General features: G+C 40.5%; 1 protein-coding gene across 2 annotated transcripts in view; it reads left to right on the top strand.

Moving 5' to 3' along the window:
• The window catches only part of LOC127645141 (beta-1,4-galactosyltransferase 2-like), a 180111-nt gene that overhangs the window by 150691 nt on the left and 4736 nt on the right, over positions 1-24684 (top strand). For both annotated transcript variants that reach the window (XM_052128669.1, XM_052128668.1), the window contains 2 exons: positions 1354-1476; positions 20911-21015. In XM_052128669.1, coding sequence (XP_051984629.1) covers positions 1354-1476; positions 20911-21015 — 228 coding nt within the window. The remainder of the gene's footprint in view (positions 1-1353; positions 1477-20910; positions 21016-24684) is intronic.

Below are 24684 nucleotides of genomic sequence, written 5' to 3' on the forward strand. Positions count from 1 at the left end.
GCTCGAGGGCGCACCAAAGGTCTCGCCGCTCGAAACAGACACTATCTAGATGGATAGTGGACGCTATTGCTGCTGCATACGCGTCAAAAGACCTGCCATGCCCGTTGGGCATTAGGGCTCACTCCACTAGAGGCATGGCATCCTCGTGGGCATGGTCCAGCGGGATTTCCATTCACGACATATGTGTGGCAGCGGGATGGACTTCCCCTCCACCTTTGTCAGATTTTACAATATGGAAGTGCCCGCTCTGCAGGCAAAACTACTAGCGGTTTAATACGCTACAGCTCCCCTGGTGAGCTGCACTGATGGGACACATTCCACACAGACTGGCACCGCCGCTCTGTCGCTCCCTTCCCACTATGTGCTTATGTATTACACAATCAATGACCCGCATTCTTGCCGGCCAAATATTATTTCCCCACTCATAAGGGCTCCCCGGGTCCCCCTTAATTCCCTGGGGCTCATACAGTGGATGCTTGGCGCGACGGCGTTGACAATGGGTTCCCGTGAGCGTAAGCTAGCTTACGCAATACGAGAGAACTTCTCGTAAGAGAACGTATCGGTTACCTAACGTAACCTCGGTTCTCTCTAGATGAGGGAACGAGTATTGCGTAGCCGGCCGTGTCTCGCGCCACGGCGACTTTTCGCTTCAGTCAATGAAAACCAGGGTTCCAGCCTACTGAACTACGCTTATATGCACTCAAGTCACACCCATTTTGGCGGGCTTTGATGCAGTGAGCGCTGGACACCTCTCATTGGATGCGAGTTCGCCCAAGCTCGTCTATATGCTGCAGCAGTTGCCGCAGAGCAACCTATGAGCTCGCTAGCTAGCCCGCTCAAGGTCTGCAGCTGCCGCACTGCGTTGACAATGGATACAAAAATTAAGGATAATTTTTTGGCTTCAATATCTCAGAAAAGATGAATCTTTCCCGTAGCGTAAGCTAGCTTACGCAATACTCGTTCCCTCATCTAGAGAGAACCGAGGTTACGTTAGGTAACCGATACGTTTTACATGATAAATCAATAGATATGTTGTTGAAATTTCTTGTTGTCAGATTAGTGTAACCTGTTAATGTGAGGAACTATACCCACAGTATGTGAACTTGAACATTAATTTACTGACTTTATGCATGGAAAAAAAATCACCTTGGCACCAGTTGATTAAAAGTAATTGCAAAATGGCTAGAAAAAAGAAGTGACGAATAACATAATTTAGAAAGCATAACTGAGAAAAGGTCTAGCATAATTTGTTTTCAGATGCCACTTGCTCCAATATTTTGATTATCTATTGCAATGACATTTACATGTACTAATTTAATGAGAATGACTAATCTTGTCTATTCTTATTTGCAGACTACCCTATGCAGGGTACTTTGGTGGGGTTTCCGGCCTTAGCAAAAAACAGTTCCTCAAAATCAACGGCTTCCCAAATGAGTACTGGGGCTGGGGAGGAGAAGATGACGATATTTACAACAGGTACATATGAACATAGCTACTTTCTTTACATATTGTGATGTAGATCTGACCTAGAAGTGATTCATTGGACAGATCTTGTTATATCATTAGGTGAATTTTCCTTGATCTTGTGAGATCACTTTTTAAAAACTATATTGCACCCGACAGGCAACCACAAAAAGTGTCTGTGTGTGAGAGCACAGCAAAGCACTGTTTCTCTTTTTTTCATATGCAAAGAGCGCATTTATGTAAAAAAAATAAATATAAATTTAATTCTAAGCATCATAGAAAGAGTAAAAAGTAGTGGCACACCGATCAGGAAATTTGAGGCCGTTACCAATCTCTGATACCAATTTTTTCTTAAAGTGCCCTTTGCCACACTTTTGCAAGTTATATGCTGCAATTATATGTTTATGCCCCACACAGTAAAATTACGGTCACACTTTACAAAAAGGTTCCATTTGTTACCAAAAATTACATTACAATTACATTTATTTGTATTGAAAATAGTTATTAATAGTTCTGCTGCCAATATCAATAGATCATTGTGACTCAGAAGAATGAGTAGCCTCAGAGTGTGATTCATTAATTTTGTGTTGTCCGCGCATGCGCATTGCGCATCCTCCTGTAAAGTTGGCAATCACAGGCATACAGGCATAATTTGGATGATAATAAATCCAAATGTGAACAAAACATAGACTTGACTCTTGACTTGACTCTTGACTTTACTTGGCACCAACAATGTTACATTAATAAACAATACCTGATCCTGGACAATGGCAAATGTGATGCTTAAATACATGGACAAAGATAACAAGACAAACGAGTTAACCAATGACAAGACAGAACTGATAACAAGGTAACTAGACAAAAAAACAATGAAAACAAGACACATGAACATGGAGGGAAACATGAAATCACATGACCAGGGGACTACATGACATGAAACACATGAGCCCCCCAAATAGGAACGGCTCCAGAAAACCCCAAACCATGAACAAACAAATGAAACATGACATAATACCAAAGCTCTGTAAGGAGTTGGGGGGGTTGTCTTGAGGCGTGGCTTGGCAAGACAGGGCATGGATCATGGGATCAGGGCAATGCCAGTGGAAGGTGGAGCCATGAGAGACTTGAGGGATGGAGCCATGGAAAGCGGAGCTGTGAGAGACTTGAAGGGACTTGGTACCCAGAGAGTAGCCGATGGCTCAAAGGGACATGGTGGAGCCGGAGGTTCAGTGGACCAAGGTAGTTCCGTAGGCTCGTAGGACAGAAGTGGAGCTGGGGGATTGGAAGACAGAGGTAGAGCCGGTTGGACTGAGGACCAAGGTAAAGTCTTAGGCAAGGAGGTCCTTGGTGAAGCTGAGTGGCGAAGCATAGCTGGAGGATAGGAGAGGCCACCTGGAGCCAGGTGACCAACTAACCAAGGCGGAGCTGGAGGGACCCCAGAGAAGCTGATTGGCTGAAGGACTACGGTGGAGCTGAAGGGACATAGGGCCAAGGTGGGACTGAGGGATTAAAGGACCAAGGTGGAGTCCAGGGCTCGGAGAGTCCAGGCGGGGTCGGAGAGTTGAACGTTCCCTTGCCTTATCAGCTCAGCGACCATGATGAGGACGATACAGTGAATGTAGAACCACTTATATGCAGGGCAAGGTCGAAATACTGAGCCAGTTGGAGGGGACTGCGACTTCCAGGCAGCAAGGAGGAAACCGGCTCACATAATCCCACCCAGAAAATGTCCTTGAGGGCGACTTCATTAAAGTCCACCCGGCAGGGCAGGGCGTAGAAGTCCTCCACATCATTTTCCAGGGATTGATTCCCCTGGTAAAGATTCTTGCGATGGTCAGGTATTCTGTAACAATGGCTGGCAGTAACAATGATGAAGACGATGTGAAGAACCCAAGTCCAGTTTAATACAAATGTGAAATCCAAAAACAGTAAATCCAAATGTGAACAAAATGTAGATTTGACTCTTGACTTGACTCGACAATAAACCAATGAAAACATGACACATGAACATGGAGGGAAATGTGAAATCACATGACAAGAGGACCACATGAAATGAAACATATGAACAAACAAATTATTACAAAATATTACACCTCTGTTCGTTTGTTACGTGAAAACCGCATAGGGAACTTAAATGATTAGTTTGCCTCTCGAGTTTTCTTGTCCAAGTCATTCTTGTCCTCTCGGAATGTATAGCATATACAGCTGTCACGTGACAAAAGAACGAATGGCTTGAACCAGATGATTTCTGAGGTGAACGAATCATTTCTGTTTCATGTGTGTGTGCATAGCGTAACACATCATACACATGGCTGTAATGTGACAAAATAATGAATGACTTGGACAAGAAGATTCCAGAGGTGAACTAATCTATATGTTTCTGATCATTTGTCCTTGGCTGCATTCAAATTTTTTCCTTATTGGGACTATAATCAAAGCTTGCATAAGTAGACATGTTTTGATGATTTGGCTATTGAAAATGTAACATTTAATTTAATTCTGCTCAAATGAACGAAATGAATTAAATGACTTGAATAAAGATTTGTTCATTTTGCTAAACGAGACTCAAAGATCCAAGTCAATAAAATGATTCGATCTTCCCATCAATTATAACTACCATAACGACTCTAGAAAATGGGCAAATTAATATTCATATATGTGTAATTCTTAAATTTTTTTTAAAAACAAATTGGCATATTCATGTGAATTACATCATGTTTGAAAGTTTAAATTTGTAAATGCTTAGAACTGCTAACAACTCTGTCATTCTTCAAGGGCTGAGCAAGCACTCATTCATTAGAGGAGCAGTGTATGTATGATTCCCTGCATGATGCAGAAAAGATCAGCCCTAAATCTGGGTACGATCAGCTATCACAGATTTAAGATGAATATCGGCCGATTTCGATCGGTGGCCGATCGATCAGTGCATCCCTAATGAAAAGTAGTCATGTTAACCTAAATTATGATTTTGTGTCTATATCATTATAAGTGGACCTCTTGGAGTATAATTTGGGGAGAAAAATGTATGATATGATTTCTTTCATTTTACCAGCCTGTCACAACCGTTTTCGGCCCAGTTTCTTTAAAGTCACATTAAAAAGTTACTGTTGTCTATTGTTTTTTAATAAGGTCTAATTTGTTTCTGTGCCTGTTGCTTTGGATTAATTTAATAAGATGAGTCCAAATGTATTAAGCTGATTTCCCACCACAACATTTGACAAACCAGCTGTTTCTGTTAATAAAATACAGCAGCACAACTTAAAGAAAGTGGGCGGCAAAGGAGAGGATATTAAAACAGAAAAAAATAGACTTCAGAGGTTTTAATAAAAATATGAATTTATCTAAGCTCTTTGCTTAAATTAAAAAGAAACTTAAGAACTAAAAAGTAGGTTAGCACAGAAATATCACTTTGGCTGGTGGTTCTCACCATCCTGGTTATGCCTGTAACTAAACATTTTACAATTTTGACCTGTGATCCTCGCTAATGGATTTCCCGTTCCTAATCCACTCTAGTTTTAATGCATTTGCAGCCTTGGTACAGAATATAGAATAGAAGAGAATATATCCTTTCTTTCACTGTTCTTAATTTCAAATGACCTTTTTTATTTGAAAAGCCTTAATTTGTAGTTATATCCAGTTCCCTTTACAAAAAGCTTCACTACGATGCTGCGCTGCTAAGCGCTACGGGGAACAACTCTAGCTGTGAACCGAGCTGAAATAGTGTGTGTAACACGTCAATGAACATTGACTGGAATTTATAGCCTCGGCTGATGTAATCATTAGATGCACCTGCGGCCAGGCTATAAATGGATACGTCACCAGGTGTCATCAGAAACTCTTTATTCAGAGCGATTCTGTTTCTGTGTGTTCACAAGCCCTGTCAAAACTTTATTTCCTCTGTTAGGAGTTAGAATCAGTTAGGCAGTGTGCAGTGAACGTTGTTCTCTAAAGAGAGAATGACTGAAAGCCGCAAATGGTGCGTGTTCCCCTCTTCTCGCTCTATAGCTGAAGACGATACACATCAGTTTTTGCTCTGTTTGTTTGGGGGTAAGAGCACTGCTCTCGCGTTGCAGCAGGGTGGGTGCGAGCACTGCAATTTGCTTTAACAGGCAGAGTGCGTCGTGCTCGCCTCGCTTGCTTCCGGGAGTCAGCACTCACGAAAAAAAAAAAAAAAAGATTGTTCGTGGGGCTCTTGCATGGATTTGGCTGAGGAGCAAGAGACGGGTTGATCCCTTTCTCTCACTCTCTCCCCAAACCCAGCTGGTCCTTCACATGATCTCGAAGCGTGTTCCGACGCTTCTTCGGATCATGAGGTGGATCGCGATTCTCTTCCCGCCTCCGAGCTTTCCGTCCGCGATAAAAAATCTACGGAGGAATTGCTCGATGTTGTTACTCGTGCTGTTGCCAGATTGGACTGGCCACGCGAAAAAGAGACCCCATGACTGAAGGGAGGCTCAAAAGCAAAGCGTGGCGAGTCGTGCTCCTCCTCCCAGGGATTGGGGACAGTCTCGCCGCCCTTGCCAGCCCCCGAAGCAAGACCTCATGGCTATAAATTCTAGTAAGAGATAACCCTGATGGTCTTGCGCCTAGATTAGGGGGTAGCTCCCCTCAGGATGGGGTGCGTGCTTCACTTCACCCCTCCCGGTACCCCCTCGAAGCCCCTCCATTCCCGCCACCTCTTGGTGTTTCGGGTTGCAGAGGCTTCCGTCAAAATTGGGTGTTTTCGCTGTTCCTGCATTTTATTCAGGACGCGAAACACTCGACAACCCCTCAACAGGAAGTGTTAAAATATAATACCCATCTCAGAGATCCTGGCAACGTGGAAACTTCTGCCGGATATATTCTTTTCTGTGGGTCTTATAAGGGCGTCAGGATGTAATTCACTTGCCGCTTTTCCATGTTCCAACGGCGTGTTCTCACTACCGTGAACCGGATTTCTTTTTATGTAAAAAAATAAAAAATAAAAAAAAAATCAATCTCCTGGTTAAAGGGGCCATGGTATGTGTTCCCCTTCCAGAGAGAGAGTTAGGTTATTACACTAAATACTTCCCGTTTCCCATGGAGGGTGAGGGGTGGCGTCTGGCTTAGATCTTAAAGCTTGAACTACCCGTGGGTGTTCAAGTCCAAGATGATGCCTGTCAAGACGGTCGTGTCTCAAGCCCTACAACTCATTTGGCTGGTCACCATCGATCTTATGACGCACTTCTATACTTCATTTAGAAATTCTGCCACAACATGGAAAGTTCCTGAGGTTCACTTCCGGGGGCGAAGTCTTCCAAGGTAAGGTTCTTTCACTCAGCCTAGCCCTTTTTACCCGCACATTCACAATGCATGAATCTGCATTCTGAATTATGTAGACGACTTGCTGATCCTAGCGCAGTTCCAGGAACTGGCAGTTCAGCACAAGGACATCGTCTTAGCTCATCTGTTTCTCTGGGGTTGAGGCTCAACGCCAAGAAAAGCGTCCTCTCTCCCACTCAGAACACTGTCTATCGGGGCATAGTATGGAGTTCAATCACAATGTGGGCACAACTGTCTCCCGCTAGGATTGAGTCCATTCAGATCACCCTGAGCAAATTCAGGCTAGGTCAAGGTTGCACTGTTATCAGTATCAATGATTTCCAGGTCTCAGGGCTGACCGGCGTCCACGGTGATCCCTCTGGACCTTCTGCTCATGAGACCCTTTTTGTTGTGGCCAAAAGCCAGGGATTTCTTCCAAGGGCCAAAACCCCTAGGCTAAAAAGGGTTACGCGCCTCAGGCTTCGTTCCCTTTCTATGTGGTTCAGACCCCGGTTTTCTGCCTTGGGTCCCACTCTAGGTGCGTCTTGTTGTCGCAGACTGCTAACGACAGACGCCTCCCTGATGGGCGGGGTAGCTGCCTTAAGTGGTCGTCCAGCTTAAGGGGATAGGAGGGTCGTCAGCTCGGTTGTCACAGTCACTGTCTCGGGTTGATGGCTGTATTTCTGGCCCTGAAATACCTCCTGCTGAGGCTGCCATGTCTTGGTGCGGGTGGACAATACAGCGGTAGCCTCTTACATAAATCATCAAGGAGACCCACGTTCTTGTCAGCTGTATTTCTGACACGTCGGATTCTCTTTAGGGCCCAGGGTAAGCTCCTGTCACTCAGGTCAGTTATATCCCTGGATGCCCATATACGGGAACAGATTTACGGTCCAGACAGAAAATACCAATGGGGAGTTAATTACTCCACCCTAAGGTAGTAGTTGCCCAGAGTTCGCCAGCAAGGGTTTTTGCCTCTTACTGATAGCACCGCGCTGGCTGAACAGGGCTTGGTTCTCGGAGCTAATCTCTTCCCTCGACGGCTCGCCTTGGGCGATTCCGAACAGGAAGGATCTTCTATCTCAGGCACAGGGCAATATTTCATCCCTGCCCCGAATTGTGGAATCTTTCATGTTTGGCCCCTAAGGTTACCAACTGAGGGACACAGGGCTTTCTCCTGAGGTTATCGAGACCTTTTTAAATGCTGGGCTTTTTCCACTTGGAACAAGTTTGGGTGAGATCTTAGGGCAGAAGAGGACCTCTTCGCCTCTATGAATAGCGCAATGTCTCCTCTACTTCTCCTTGAAATCACCCAGCCCCCTTGGGTCTGGACGTTAAGACACATACATGACCCAGAATGCGTCTGTATGCATTTCTTTCCCCAGTTTCTCTGCTCCCGGGAGTCTTGGCGATGTTCACCAGCAAGGGTCTTGCCTCCTATTAATGGCGCTGCGCTGGCCGAACAGGATATGTTTCTCTGAGCTAATTCCTCTCCTCGACGGCTCGCCTTGGGCGATTCCGAACAGGGAGGACCTTCTCATCCTTGGCCCAAATTGTGAAACCTTTCATGTCTGGCCCCTAAGGGTACCAAATGAGGTTCACAGGGTTTTCTCTTGAGATTATCGAGACCATTTCAAGTGCTAGGGCTCCCTCCACTTGGAACTGATCTGGGTAGATTTTACAGGGCAGAAGAGGACCTCTTCGCCTCTTTTGATAGCGCAATGTCTCCTCTACTTCTCCCCGAGTCACCCAGCCCCCCCCACCCCCCCTCGGGAGGGGCTGATCGTAGTAACGCATACATAGCACAAATGCGCCTGCATGCATTTCCTTCTACTAAAGTTCTTATTACAGAACCAGCTTACTGCCAGTTTGCTTCAGTTCTGGATTTTCTGTAGAAAGAACTGTCAGCGGGCACTTGCCTCGCCACTGCCAGGTTCTATGTGGCCACTGCGGTTTGCCACGGCTTGGTGGGCGGGGTGCCCTCAAAGAGGCATCCTCATTATTGCCCGGGCCTACGAGGCGCGTGGTCAAGCTTCGCCAGTAGGTTGTAGGTCTCCCTCAGCAGCAAGTTTGTGATGCGGCAGGTTGTCCTCTCCGCACACATTCATTAGATTTTTATAGTTTGGATGTTTTGCCACTCCGGGCTCTTATGCCCTTGAGTCGACATCTCAAGCTCATGTCTGGACAAGTTTGTGATGCGGCAGGCTGGTCCTCTCTGCTCACATTCATCAGTTTTTATGACAAGTTTGTGTTGCGATAGGGTTCTCTTCGCACACATTCATCGAACTTTAAGGGTTAGATGCTTTGCTACTCCCGACTCTTATGTCCTTGAGATGACATCTCAGCCCATGGCTAAACAAGTTTGTGATATGGCAGGTTGTCCTCTTCGCACACATTCATTGGACTTTTTTAGTTTGGATGTTCTGCACTCCGGGCTCTTATGCCCTTGAGTCGACATCTCAGCTCATACCTGAACAAGTTTGTGATGCGGCAGGCTGGTCCTCTCCGCTCACATTCATCAGTTTTTATAACAAGTTTGTGTTGCGATAGGGTTCTCTTCGCACACATTCATCGAACTTTATGGGTTAGATGCTTTGCTGCTCCGGACTCTTATGTCCTTGAGTCGACATCTCAGCCCATGCCTGAACAAGTTTGTGATGCGGCAGGCTGGTCCTCTCCGCTCACATTCATCAGTTTTTATGACAAGTTTGTGTTGTGATAGGGTTCTCTTCACACACAGTCATCGAACTTTATGGGTTAGATGCTTTGCTACTCCAGGCTCTTATGCCCTTGAGTCCACATCTCAGCTCATGCCTGAACAAGTTTGTGATGCGGCAGGCTGGTCCTCTCCGCTCACATTCATCAGTTTTTATGACAAGTTTGTGTTGCGATAGGGTTCTCTTCGCACACATTCATCGAACTTTATGGGTTAGATGCTTTGCTACTCCGGGCTCTTATGCCCTTGAGTCAACATCTCAGCTCATGCCTGAACAAGTTTGTGATGCGGCAGGCTGGTCCTCTCCGCACACATTCAACAAAATTGAATGGTGTAGATGTTTATGCTACTCCGGGCTCTTATGCCCTTGAGTCGACATCTCAAGCTCATGTCTGAGACCTCTCGCATTTTTGTGAGTACACTGCACAACCGTAGGTGTCCGGACAGCCCCAAGTGTGGCGGCGTGGGTATTGCGTTCGCCGTAGCGCTTAGCAGCGCAGCATCGTAGTGAAGCTTTTTGTAAAAGGAACGTCTCGGGTTACATGTGTAACCCTTGTTCCCTGAAAAAAGCGGAACGAGATGCTGCACTGCTTTGCCGCACTGGGACGTCCCAGGACTGCTCTTCAAAAAGAAGTATCTGACGACACCTGGTGACGTATCCATTTATAGCCTGGCCTCAGGTGCATCTAATGATTACATCAGCCGAGGCTATAAATTCCAGTCAATGTTCATTGACGTGTTACACACACTATTTCAGCTCAGTTCACAGCTAGAGTTGTTCCCCATAGTGCTTAGCAGCACAGCATCTTGTTCCGCTTTTTTCAGGGAACAAGGGTTACACATGTAACCCGAGACGTTTGTCATATTGATTGCAAGGCTGTAACCACCAGACAATGATTACAGTTACATCATTGTCTGATTAAGGTCCATAGTCTGGTGAAGCCTTTAAATTGAAAGAGATGTTTACGTACCCTAAAGCTATTGGAATATCCCTGTAAACATTTAATCAGCATATACTGAATAAACTAAAACCAGGTGTGGGAATCAGAATTTTGGGAACCAGATAATTGTCTCAGAAGGAATCTGACAATCGGTTTGAGGTATTTACATCAGCAAACTGAATAATGCCATATTTTTATTAAAAGAGGAATATCGATGAGCATAAAAACATAGTCCAATATTCAGAATAGTGGTTGAGCAATATAGGTTTTTCAGTGAGTGATTATTTTTCATTTGGCCTCCCTATCTTGAATGTTTGTTTACATCCTTAAACAGTAGAATTTTTTAGATATGACCAATGTACTGTTTCTAGACACAGTGTAACTCACTTTCCAGGATAGTATTTTATTTTTTTTATTTTTAGGTCTGATAGACAGGTTTTGATATGTGGCAGACAGGCTTTTAAATAAGCATGAGTAAGCGTAATCAGAAACTATCACTTCAAATCTGAACAGTGTCCTCCTGCTGTTTCTTAGCCTTCTTCTATAAACAAAAACACTGGGATATGTATCTCTGTGGGGACCAGCTGTAGACACTCACTGCTCACAAATCTACACCGTGTCCAGACAGAAATGTGTGAAGAGATGAGGCCTGACTGCCTAATGCTTGTCTTGCATGATAATGAATTGCTACATTTCCACTAGCTATCATTTTTTCCCCTGCTCAGGTGATGGGAGAGCAAAGCCTGCAGTATATCAGGGCACGCACATTGTTGCAACAAAGATATCATTAGTGGAGGTGTACATATCAGCCACGGCACATGTACCGATGTCACTCTTTTCAGCTGTTTGGGGTTGCTTTCGTAGTAGATAGCTAAAGGTGGATGGTGTGATAAAACACACCTCTCACATCACCTTTTTTCCTTCACCCAATGCTTATTTGATGTGATTAGAGAGGTTATATAAATAAAAATAATCTTTTTAGCTTGATACCCACAAAAGCTTTGATGCTTTAAAGCAACAGCATTCCCCTGAGATCTCTCCCTGAACAGCTATTTTTATTGAGAGAATGTGAGAAATGCTGGATGTTGTTCTGAAGGACTTTTTTTTTTTTTTTTGGCTTCTTGGATGCATTTACTGTATTTACTGTCAGTCTTTTTAGATTTTCATGTGAGACATTTTTTGTCTCATCAAGTGTTTCTATAATTTTTGCTCATGAAATGATCTTCCTGGCAAGTCTGCAATTTCTGTTAAAAAGTTGCATTGCTGTTTCTATTTGATATACAGTATACTGGCCATAGAAAGTGTTTCTATACTTACTAAGTCACACCTAAAAAAAAATTTGTTCTGTTTTAAATTATAAAAAATGTGATATACTTTGTAAAATATATTGGACACTTTGGAACTTAGTGGATGTACCAATGCTAGGACCCCTGTGTGAACTTGAGAACTGGTAATTTGTAACCAGTTGATATTTGACCTTTATTTCTAAATATTGTTTATCAACTAGTTCAAAATTATCAAGGTCCTTATAGAACTCCTCTTGGTACTTTTATTCAAGCCTGAAGATCAAGTGTGTGCTGTTTTCACAGACAGGGTGGCAATAGATTTGCATAAAGTGCATTCAGCTGGGAACAGCCTTTCAGAGACAAGATGAAAGAGTGAATGCATGTGGACACAGCTGTGTGTTCTGCTTCAAACTCCCCATCTGGCTGGTGGACAGACACACACAGAGTTATACAGTACTTGCCCAGTCAGTCCCTCTAAGTGGAAGTTTGCTAGAACATACTGTCACTTTTCTAGGACCAGTTTGTTTGGGCTCCAGGGACTTCGGTCACTGTCAGCACAACTTTCTTTCTTCCTATGTCTTTGAAGGTCACTGGTCTGACAACATGGGTTTCAGTGCCAATGGACATCCCGCTCTCCAAGCTTGATGTTCTGCAGCCTGACTTAAATACAATGGAGGGGGAATTCAATAAGAATTAATTGCACCCGCTGATAGCGTGGTATATTTGTATCAATTGTCTGCATTGTTGGGGCCTGATTTAGTTTGGAATTATGCAAATCTGGTAATGTTGCAAACATACTCACGGCAAAGCACATTTTTTTGTGCCGAAATGCAGCACATAAAAGCGGTGCAGTTTTTTTTGTGAAATTGCCCTTTTTTTCTGTGTAAATGTGCCCCTCCACCATTTGTGCCTTATAAGGGGAATTCTGTTTGAAGTTGGACCTTCTCTGTGGTCTGAGTGCTGACTTTGTGTTCATGATGGCAGCTGGCATCAGTATCCAGAACTACTGTTTAGTGCTGTAGTTGATCCTGCAGTAGAATAGTTGATCCTGTATTTTTTTCTCTAGCCATAAGGAAGAGCTGGTAGCTGGCTTGTTTAAAGATGGCATGTTGATGCAGAATAGCAAAGGTCAGTTTCCACTGATGAGAAGCTCCTGCAGCCACGTTAGTCCTTAGTTTCTAATGAAATGTGACTAAGTCACTGTGTCACATTGCACACTTGAACTGATACGCAAGCCATACAATTTTAGTTTTCCCTGTTATTTTGTTTTGTTTGTTTGTTAGTTTTTTGTGCTTTTGTTATAATTATTTATATTCTTGCAGGGCTCAAGAACAAGGAGCAGTAGTTTAGATTTTTACTTTCCCTGCAAACATTTCAACTGACCTGTGATGGAGAGCCTGCGAAGGCTTACGAGTTTAAAGGACTTGTTTCTTGTTTCACTCACCCATTTGCAATATTTATTGGGGTTTTTTGCACACATGTTTTATCCGTCCTATATATTGGTGATTTTACCTCTCCTTATATCTCTTATTTCTATTAATTTAAGGTGATTTTGTTTGTACAAGAATGGGGAGGTAATGATTAATTTTAAAATAATTGTATGTTCCAATTGGAAATGGCAGGAAAATGTTGTATTTAAGCCAGCTGCCACTAGGCGGAAAGATTGATGACGAGTGTTTGAGCACATGGACAAAGTTATGCTAGCACTACTTGAGTGCAAAGAAACTCTGGCCTCCATAGTTGAGGGAGGGGAGTTGGTACTTCTTTAGTACCTAAAACAGGTCTAGTTTTTAGACTATTTTTTTAAAAGAAACCCTGTTTTTATGATTGCTTTTAAACACATTTTGCACCTCTGATGGAATAAAAAAAAAAATGTAGAACACCATTTATTCTCTTCGGAGTGATCCTCTTTGTGACCACTCTGGTCCATATCACATGGGCCCACCACAAAAATGACTTTATAGCTTCTGGTTTACTATATACACCATCTAAATCTACAGTACATCAAAGCCAGTCTGTCCTTTGCCCAGTTTCAATATCTGGACTGCTGCCAGGCTATCAAACTCCAGATGTGGTCATTCCCATGTATTGGTTGTCAAGCCGTAGTTTTTTGTAGTGCCAAGGTAACCTCACAATAACAATGATTTTTAAAAATGATGTAATTCTTCCATTTAAAATAAAGGACAATATCTAAGGTGTGAATTATTCCAAAAACCTGCTTAATGGATAGATATCCAATATCTTGCTTTGTTGCCTTGCTTAGGCCTGCAAGCTGGACAGAAGGTCATTGCTGTCTGCATGCATTCATGGCGTGAAGTCATTGTGGATAGAAATAGCCCAGAGGTGTGTGTGTGTGTGTGTGTGTGTGTGTGTGTGTGTGTGTGTGTGTGTGTGTGTGTGTGTGTGCGCGTGTGTGTGTGTGTGTGTGCATGCGTGCGTGTGTGTGCGTGTGAGTGTGCATGTGTGAGTGGGTTTGAGGGGTTTACGAGGACATTTTTTTAGGCTACAAACTGGTAATTACAAGGGTATTATGCTATAAATGTGGTTTATGAGGACATTTCTAGTGTCCACATAATTCAAATCGCTAAACAAACATACTAAACAATGTTTTTTCGAAAATGTAAAAATCCAGAAAGTTTTTTGTGAGGGTTGGGTTTAGGGGTGGGTTTAGGGTTAGGGTTAGTGGATAGAATCTGTAGTTCATACAGTATAAAAATTATTATGTCTATGCTTTATTATTTATTTATGTATTAGCCGCACCAACGTGTGTGTGTGTTTGTGTGTGTGGGCATGTTTATGTGGTCTCTGAGGACAATTTTGTAGGTTACAAACTGTTAATTACAGGGGTATTATGCTATAAATTTGGTTTATGAGGACATTTCTAGTCCCCATAATTTAAATAGCTTTAAAAACATATTAAACAATGTTTTATTGAAAATGTATAAATGCAGAAAGTTTTTTGTGAGGGTTAGGTTTAAGGGTATGGTTAGGGTATGGAATCTATAGTTTGTACAGTATAAAAAATCATTATGTCTATGGAAAGTCCTCATAATGATAGGTAGACCAACATGTGATAGGTAGACCAACATGAGTGCTTGAGGATTGTGTACTCAAATGACTGTCCTAGCCTCATCCACAACAAATGTTCTATCAGACTGGCTTGAAACAAAACACAAAGTTAAAGAAGCCTTTGGAGAGTTTTTCTCTCCCCTCTGGCCATGTAGACAGAGAATCAGCCCGTCGTGCTTTGATTTTCAGAATCCATGGAGTTGGAGAGGAAGAAAGCCCTGGAGGGATGTTTCTCTTACAATACAGAATAAGGAGACTGTGGAAGGCAGTAAACAGGTGTTCCGCTGTATATTTTAAGTTGAAACTGAATAGTTATGAACTGCTCTTGGGATGACTTGACAAAAAAATGGAATTCCAAGGGAATTCAGAGATACATTACTTTAAATCAAAGGTTTGCAGGTTTGGTGGTATTTTCATAGTTGATGTAATTTCCATTGCAGACGGAAATGTGTCTAAAATTCTGAACATGTACAATTATGGATGTCAATGACAAATCTGCTCTATGGACATTGGAATATTGATGTTGGCTTGATAAAGCCAAAGATAGTATTATCATTTTGAAGATTGATGGATATACAGACATTACAGTAAGACAAACAGCCACATAGAATATAAGATAAACCTTAAGAGTAATTTTACCTCTGCAACAAACTTCATTGCTATTTGGCCCTAAATAGAACCACCAAATTGGCAAATTACTTATCAATTGTACAATTTAAAGAAAGAAAAATTCTGTCTAAATATAGACTAAGTGACCATGATCTAGAGATAGAGTGAGGAAGACATCACAGATACTGCTTACAGAGAGAGTAGAGGATATGCAGACAGTGTGATACAAACCAAATAGAAGTTGAGAAACACTTCCTTTTTATTTGCCCAAAGTACCTCTCGGTCAGAGAAACATTCTTTAAAAAATTTGAAACATTTCATCATTTATTCCATAAATTGTCTGATACAGAGGAACTCAGATATGTATAGCACTTGGAGAAGATGACAACACAACCACATTTGCTGCTAAATATGTGTTGGAATCACAATTTAAGAAATGGACTTAATTTTGTTTGCTCCTTTTTTTATATAATGTTTATTAGTATTTAAATCATTCACTTTTTGTTTTCATCATTACTTATTGTCTTCATGTATCATTATCTAACTGTATCATATTTAATAATCTGTATAGAAATAACTTAACAATGCTTTGGCAATACTGTACTACAACTGTCGTGCCAATAAAGCTAATTGAATTTAAAATGGAGTGTGTTAGAGAGCGAGAGAGAGAGCACAGTTAAGGCCTTTTGTTTGTTTGTTTGTTTACAGGCCCATTTGAACAATCCATCAGTGTAAGTCAATGGGATTTTTCAGATTTTGAATAGTCTGCCATGTGAAATCCATAAGTCTGTTTATTTAGAAAAGACATGCCAAGCTATTCCAGAACAGTCTGAAGGTCTGTGCCAAGTTTGGTGGGTGTAGCTAGCTCTAGAATGAGTTTGTGTTAGACACTGGTCCCAGTTTAGGGATTTTGGACATTTTGAAAATTTAAAACATTCATCTTTACCAACAGATTTGGGGATTTCAGGCATGCCCCATTCAAATAGCTAGGAGATTAACTTGCATGACTTAAAATAGATTCCTGTAGGGGGCCTGGGTAGTTTAGCGAATATTGGCGCTGACTACCATCCATAGAGTCACGAGTTCGAATCCAGGGTGTGCTGAGTGACTCCAGCCAGGTCTCCTACAGAAAGAAGAAGACACAATATGTATAGGAAAGCTGGCTCGCAATACATTTACATTTATGCATTTGGCAGACGCTTTTATCCAAAGTGACTTACAGAGCCCTTATTACAGGGACAATCCCCCCGGAGCTACCTGGAGTTAAGTGCCTTGCTCAAGGACACAATGGTGGTGACTGTGGGGATCAAACCGACAACCTTCTGCTTAACAGTTTAGTGCTTTAGCCCTCTTTAAGATGACCATTCTTATATCAATTTTATTTGTCACATCCAGATGTGCAGTTATTGTTTAAAAATATCAGACCATGGTATGACACATTTGACCAATCGTAATCAGGAATTCCAGAGAGCAATGTAAAAATCTATTTTATTTCCAAGGTAGCTGTAATCACTGATTTTAACATGCCACGTAATCAGGTCATGTGACAATGTAGTATAGGACAATCTGAACATTATTGCATATTAAATAATATTATATGTACTATTTTGAAAATGCAGTACAAAACACAGCCTATGAGAGAAGAGAGGGAGGAGTGTAAAGGAAGACTAGAGCCAGACAAGGTCAGTCATTTTGCCATAACGTTTAGCCACTCCTGCTTCCCTCCCTTTCTCTCTCTCTCTCTCTCTCCCTATTACACTCTCTTTCTACACCTTCTCTCTCTCTCTCTGTAGCCCCTTACACACAGAGATCTTGGGATGAATCCCTGAAAAGTAATCCCTGGATCTGTCCTGGGACTGTGAGATTTTGATCATTCACACTGCCTGAGCTTTTCCAGAATCTGTGCTCACATTCACACACATCACGGAAAAAAATCCCAAGACAAAAGTGACATCATGATATGTACGCTATATACAGTGTCTTAAGTGTACTGATAACCCACGTTTTTTCGTATCTTTTTTCATCGTCTTCGCTAATGGTCCCGGTGTGAGATTTGTGTGATTTTATCATTTTATTCAGCTAAGACTACTTTAATAAATAGCTATTAAGATAATTTTTATATTTTTCAGTGTAAAATGTTTTTGTCCAATGAAGGACAATAAAGATTGAATGTGAAAGTAAAGCCCATCAAAATAATATATATATATTAGGGCTGTCGATTTAACGCGTAAAAAAATATGCAATTAATCGCACTGCCCCGGACCATAATAAGGAAGATTCCTGAGAAATGCAAGCTTGTAGTACCACCTGTTTACTCCAGAGGGCAGTAAGTGAAATTTCAGCTGTATTTTGTATTTTTTTATATTTAAAGATAACTATGTATAATTATATATTGATATAAATATGTATAATCATTATATATATTGAGTTATTGTTATATGAGGGGCTTTCTCAGCAAATATTTGTATATGCGATTAATCACGATTAATTAATCGGGACACCATATAATTAATCCGATTAAAAATGTTAATCGATTGACAGCCCTAATATATATATATATATATATATATATATATATATATATATATATATATATATATATATATATATATATATATATATATATATATATATATTAAATGTACAGTATATGGTTGTGTTTCTTATTTAAGGGGTCTATAATTTATTAGACTATATATTTATACTATATACGCAAATTTCTTGGGATAATGCTCATAGAGATTATTTCACTTCTTGCATGAGATGGCTCTTTTTTTTCACATTTTGGGTTATCATCAACATTTTACAAATCCAAAGAATTCATACAGCGCGGACTTCAACCGCACCGTACCTCTCCGACTTTGGGTGTGCAGTGCTTTGAATGATGAAGGAATTTATTTGATCATGGCAGCTTTGTGAAAAATGTGAAAATGGCAATGTATGACATCCATTTGAATGTTTAAAAAAAACACAAAAAACTATATCGTAAACTGTTATATCTGTATTCTGCATACAGACTTTCTCCTACTCATGATAAATACATCACCACTATGACACAGACCATTCCTGGGATCGGCTCTTCCTTTTGTTCACACTTACACGTTCTGGGATTGATCCCGGCAATGTTTCTAGGGTCCGGCTCTGGCTTGCGTTCATACAGAAGGCATCCCGGGATTGACCGCAGCAATACCCTGGGATAAGAGCACAGTGTGAATGAGGTTCTCTCTCTCTCTCTCTCTCTCTCTCTCTCTCTCTCTCTCTCTCTCTATGTGTGTGTGACCTGATCTTTTTTCCCTACTCCTCTCCCATTTCTGCTCAGCAAGCTAGACATGAAGTAATAGCAATGATTCCAATTCCCCTCCACTCCAAAGGTCTAATGCAATTAACTGAACTGCAGGGAGGGAGGGAGAAATACGATCTAGAGAAATTCTCTGTTAATCCGATCAAGGACAGCGTCAACTGGGCCAAAACAGATCTCCCGTCAACACTATTAATTATTATTTTACCATTCAGGGCAAACATTCTCTTTATCATAAACTGACTTAATGGCTAATAGAGACACTGTGAGTTAGTTCGTCATTGCCATGTGCCTCTATTGTTGTGCTACGAAAGTAATACTCTTTGTTTTGTTGTTAATTAATGGGTGTTTTCCCTCCTCTTTCCCCTTTTGCTCTTTTCATAGAGGCGTTGTAATGCATTTTCTGCTTCCAAAGACGAGGTTAATTTAGAGCCCATTTTTTGTTTGTTCCCTGCCAAGAAACAAGCTAATTTTTCAGTAAAGAGGCACAAAATTCCTTTCGAAAAACAAATATTTGAGATATTCAGCATGGATTTTCAAGGTCAGTACAAGGCACATCATTTTGCTTTTCCACAATCAGACAACTCTTGCCAGCCTTAGAGTAATCACAGCTGTCTGAGCCAAGCACAAAGGGCCAAGAGTTCAAGGAACATGCTGTGAACAAATCGCCCAATAAGATCTTAAAATGCTGGGTAAATCAATGCCATAAAACAGTGTGCGTGTATAATGTGCATAATAATGAACACATATCAGGCCGCAAGGCTTTTAACCAAACCCTCCTTTGACTCAGTTTTCATGGCTCTTTAGCCAAATTACTGCAGGTGTCAAGAGCATCAGTCAGCCAAATGGTGATTACCAGCATGGACACAGTTATTTGCATCTTGTTGTCTTATTAGGCTGCTTCAGATACCTGGGCTGGAATGATTCCAGCCAAAACTCAAATCAGAGCAGAAGAGCTAAAAATAGTTTGATTAGCATCAGTATCCCGCCCCCTTGATGCAGTTAAGCAAGATCCAGCCATGAAGAATTTCACATTGATGAGGTTAATACCACAGCTCTCCCACATACTTATTGACAGTAAGTTCTTATTAAGCTTTTCATATTTGCCAATGCCTTGGGGGTAGATGTAGATTTATCATTGCCTAAGCGCTATGATAATAAACAAACTAAAAAACTCTGCTTTAGGTCGCTGCTTTCTAAATTGAAGAATGAGAGATTGTAAAAGCTGAATCTTAATCACATAATAATAATCAAGGTTTTGCACAGAATACAAAATAACAAACCTAAATACACTGCAAAAGTCTCAAATTAGCTTATGCAGATTTTAAGATTGTTCTTTAAAGGTGAAGTGTGTTATTTCTGTGCTACCGCTCCAAACGGAATGGCAATCAGTTTGAGCCACCCGATTTGGCATAACAACATTGGTTTCAACTAATGGTGTTAGATGGAGCGGGACTAGCTGTATTGCCAAATAAATAAAAAACATAATTTTGTTGGTGTTATTTTCATCATTAGTGGGACTGCAGGTACACACTCTAGCTTTTAGGACTTTTACAAAAAATATAATGGTTTTACCCATTGGATTATTGGATTATTGGATTAGTAATTGTGATTACTATATATATATATATATATATATATATATATACAAATACACACACACACGTTGTGTGTTGAGTGCCCTCTTGTGCATTGTCTTTCTGTGTGTACACTTTGAGGAATATTTCAAGATCTAATTATAATATTTTGTTGTGTTTGGGCTTTTTTTGTGTGTGTTCGGTCAAAAGAGAGTCACCTGTAAGTTAAGATACATTATTTTTTAAGTTATATGTATGTTTTGGGAAGAAACAAGGAAAAACGTGACAGAAATGCACTGCTGTTTATTAATTATATTTTGTTTTTCATTCTAGACTAAACTGGCTTCTTCATCAAGGATTTTCATTATTACACTCATCATACATTACCCCCCACCCCAAAAATAATGTTTTTCCTTTTTCAAATGCATTCAGAGGTGGCCTACTGTCTTCAAAGGCATCATTTTTCAGATTTCGGACACAACCCAAAGGAATCAGAACTGGAACAAAACAGGAAGTGTTTGAAATTTGAGCTGAGCGATGCCCTCCCTCCCTCCCCAAACTGGTGGTTAAGACTGTCATTAGAGCACATTGTGACTGCATGAGCTCAATCAATCAGTCGATATGAAACCTCAAATATGCTGACCATAATGTTTCTCTATTGTTCTCTCAGAATCACACTAAATGGGATGAAAGTGTCTCGGCCTGATGTGAGAATCGGACGCTACAGGATGATCAAGCACGAGAGGGACAAGCACAATGAACCAAACCCCCAGAGGTAAGACCCTGTTCTCCTGCCACCACCTCCCTGTGGAGCCTGAAAGCGTCGGTCCCGCCTGTGCTGTCACTGTTTAAGTTTTGAGCTCAGCTGGGAAGCATCAAATCACACCGCTTATCTTAACTTTTAACTTATTGATCTAAAGCACAGCAGAGCACTTTGCAGAGCAGATACAGTATATCTTTGATGTTTCTTTGAAATTACTGACATTTTACAGACTTTTGGCAGATTGCATTTTTGTATTTAGCTTCACTGCCTCAAAGACCCAAATAAGTTGTCTCCAGCGTATGTTATGTTGTGAATGCTGGTGTGCCGATGTCCCCACGAGGCTTCTTTACAAGTTTAACCAGTGAGAAGCACAAAATTACTTTGCCTAGCATTCATTGTACATCAATGGTTGAATGATCATCCCAGTTCTACCCAAACAGTCCCTCACTACCTTGTCTCACAACTGTAAATGGGTAGTTGATGCATAACTTATCCATGAGCTTTTTTCTTTCAATATCATGATTTTAGGTTGAAATGTGTATATATATATATATATATATATATATATATATATATATATATATATATATATATGATGAATATGGAAAACGGAAAGTGTATATTGTACTGTAGGTGCTCTTAACATTCTTCACAATTTGTGATCCACAATTTTAAATTGTCCTGCAATGTGACAAATTCTAATTCTACTCTAATTTTTAAGAGTAGAAATTATCAATATAGTCTCTCAGTTAATCATAACAATTGCATGCATAATGGTTATAATAGAATTAGCTAAATATTTTTTTAAAGTTTTACATTAAATATATTTCAAGTGAACTATCGAAACATATACATTTAAAAAAAAAAATGTACAATCAAATATTTATACATATTAAAAAAAGATATGATAATAAAACCAAACCAATAAATCTATATTTACTTTACCCAGAAAATTCCTTCACTGCCACTACTACCAGCTAGACCAGCACCTGAACTAGATCAAACCAATGCCAAACCAGCATAAACCAGCCTGGAAATTCATACTAGACTAAAGTGGTTTCTTCATCAAGGATTTTCATTATTACACTCATCATACATTACCCCCCACCGCCATAAATTTTTTTTAAAATGCATTCAGTCTCATAAATATGATTGTTTGTTTATGCCAACTGGTGGAAGTTCTTTATGCACAAAAAGCTAAAAAGTCACAGAGTGTGTAAAATAGCCCAATCAATGAGTCAATAAGCCCATCCGTGCATGCTTAGGATGCAAGCCAGATTGTTCTCTGGTAGAAAAAGCTTCACACAGAAGCAACTAATTGCAAAACGATTCCTGCAATCGCAGGTTGGCCCACTCTTTCCTGGTTGTCAATCTTTAAGCGAAATGGCAAGACAGAAGAAAAGGAATGTTATTAAAAGTTAAAGTAGTATTGGTCTTTTCTCTGATAGGGCATTTCACTCAACTCTCAGTGCAAAAATAAGAGCCAGTGATTTATTCTCTTTTGCTCTGTTTCATTCTCATTCTCTTGATCTCTCTCATTCAGTCCCTTACTGTCTCTCTTTATGTCTCTCCCTCCCTCCCTCTCTTTCTCTATCTTTCTCTCTTTTCTATGAGTGGCTCAGACAATTGAAGTAATGAGTGCAGGCCACCCTGCGAGCCGCACACGCATGCTTAACTCATCTTCAGTGGAGAGGACAGAACACAGGGTAGAAATGAATGAGGTGTCTGTGCTGAAGTTAATGAATTGAAACATGTCATGGTAAAGTGGGCCTGTTGTCACAGACAGGTCGTTTGTTTGTGTTCTGTCTAAAACTGGAGAAAATGATCCAATGTCGATTGGTAAGATCCACCTTTGGTACAAGCATCAGACTGGAAAATGTGCACTTTATTACACTCTGGAACATTTTTTTCATTCTTTTCCCACCTTTCTCCAGGGTTGCTCTGTCTAACACTTTGCAGTAATAAGTAGTATGGGGATAGAAGTACAATGCAGATTAGAATATTGCATGTTCGTGGCTTGATTTCATGACCACATAAGGCAACAGTGTAAGGGTAGATGATGCATAAAATGTGACATACATCGTAATAAAAACAAATGGGCAGAATATAGATTGAACGATATTGTTTTTTTATTTTTCTACCGATAACAATTATTTGTATGTATGCATGTCCTACAGCTGATATAACTGTTGTTTTATTTTTGCTTTATATAATCATTAGACTATATACTATAAAAAAACATATATTTGTATATACAGTTAATATATAGAAGTGATGTGTTCGGGCAAATGCTGAATTACAGAAGAGCAGTATACAGATTAATGCTTCATTTATAGTTCATCAAGGTAACAGTTACTGGAAATACTCATCAAATGCTGAAATTATCAATATAATTATGTTCCTTGTCAGTTTAAGTGTAATGATGTTAATAATCATCTTATCAATGTTCTGCTCTCATTCGAATGTGTTGAATGGGATGCAAGTGTATGAACGTGTAAGTGTACACACACCCATATCAAAGTATTAGTCCAAGTTACAAGCCCATATTTTGATAAACATTCATCAAACTTATACATTTTGTCCTAATCCATAACAGATTTGCTTTGACTTCAAGTTAGGCTTCAGCTCAGGCAAGATAAGATGAATTTTATCGGTATTTTAAGTGTATTTTGTCAGTCCTAAACGAGTGAGCCATTCATATGACGTATGATGATGAAGATCCATAGACTGATGCAGGACAGGGTACTGTGGCTCAATGACAATCAGTATATCTGGAACTGCACTCTTAGATTGATGGATCTTGACACCACCCTCTAAAACACTCTCTTACGGTGCCAAGGCTGATATAACCTATCCAGACACACATCAGTGTTGGTGACAGAGTCACAACTCATCTGGGCATCTGATTAATAATTGATTAGCACCATAAAGGGAATAATGGGAACTCATTTAGACTACGATCCCTTCCTCTCTAGATTTTATTGCCTTCATTAGAGGCTTGCAGGGATTATTCTAAGATTCTAAGAAGGCTCTTTTTTATGTGATAAGAGGTTTAGGCCTCTTAAAATTGTGGAGAAAATTTGATGAAACTGAAAATCTGGCACTGTGGGTTACTTCCTTCTGTTCATATCACTCTTTCAAACATAGCTAGCCCTGTTTTTCTCTGCATTCCTTTGTTGAATATAGATTTTCATATCAGTGTTAGTTGAGTTCCCCTGGAGTTTATCACAACCCAAAGTCTGCCATGTATTGATTATGAATGTATTCTTGAAAGCCTTGTGTGGCTCTTTAATTACTCTGTTGTAGCTCAAAGCCTCACTTCTTCCCCCCACTTCTTGAAAATTGTTCAACAAATTATCATCTGAGCGTTGTCAGTTGTAATAACAGCCTTCAGTTTTTTGGTAAGTTACAGTACATCATTATGGCATGTTCTGAGTATAACCAACCAGAATTCTTCTAAAACGAAATTCTATTGCAGCACTACTTTTAAAGCTGTAGAATTTCTGTGCTACTAGCATCGCCAAACGGAACTGCGAAAATAATTATTTAAATAATGATTGCCTGAAAACTCCCCTTCCCAGTCATTGGTTGACTGACAATGATAGCCCTGCCTCGAATCTCACACCATTGCAGTGTTTACACTTGTGTGAAATGAACCTACTAAATCGGGCTTACTTATAG

Source organism: Xyrauchen texanus, chromosome 6 (genome assembly GCF_025860055.1).
Source record: "Xyrauchen texanus isolate HMW12.3.18 chromosome 6, RBS_HiC_50CHRs, whole genome shotgun sequence".
NCBI classification, from domain to species: Eukaryota; Metazoa; Chordata; class Actinopteri; order Cypriniformes; family Catostomidae; genus Xyrauchen; species Xyrauchen texanus.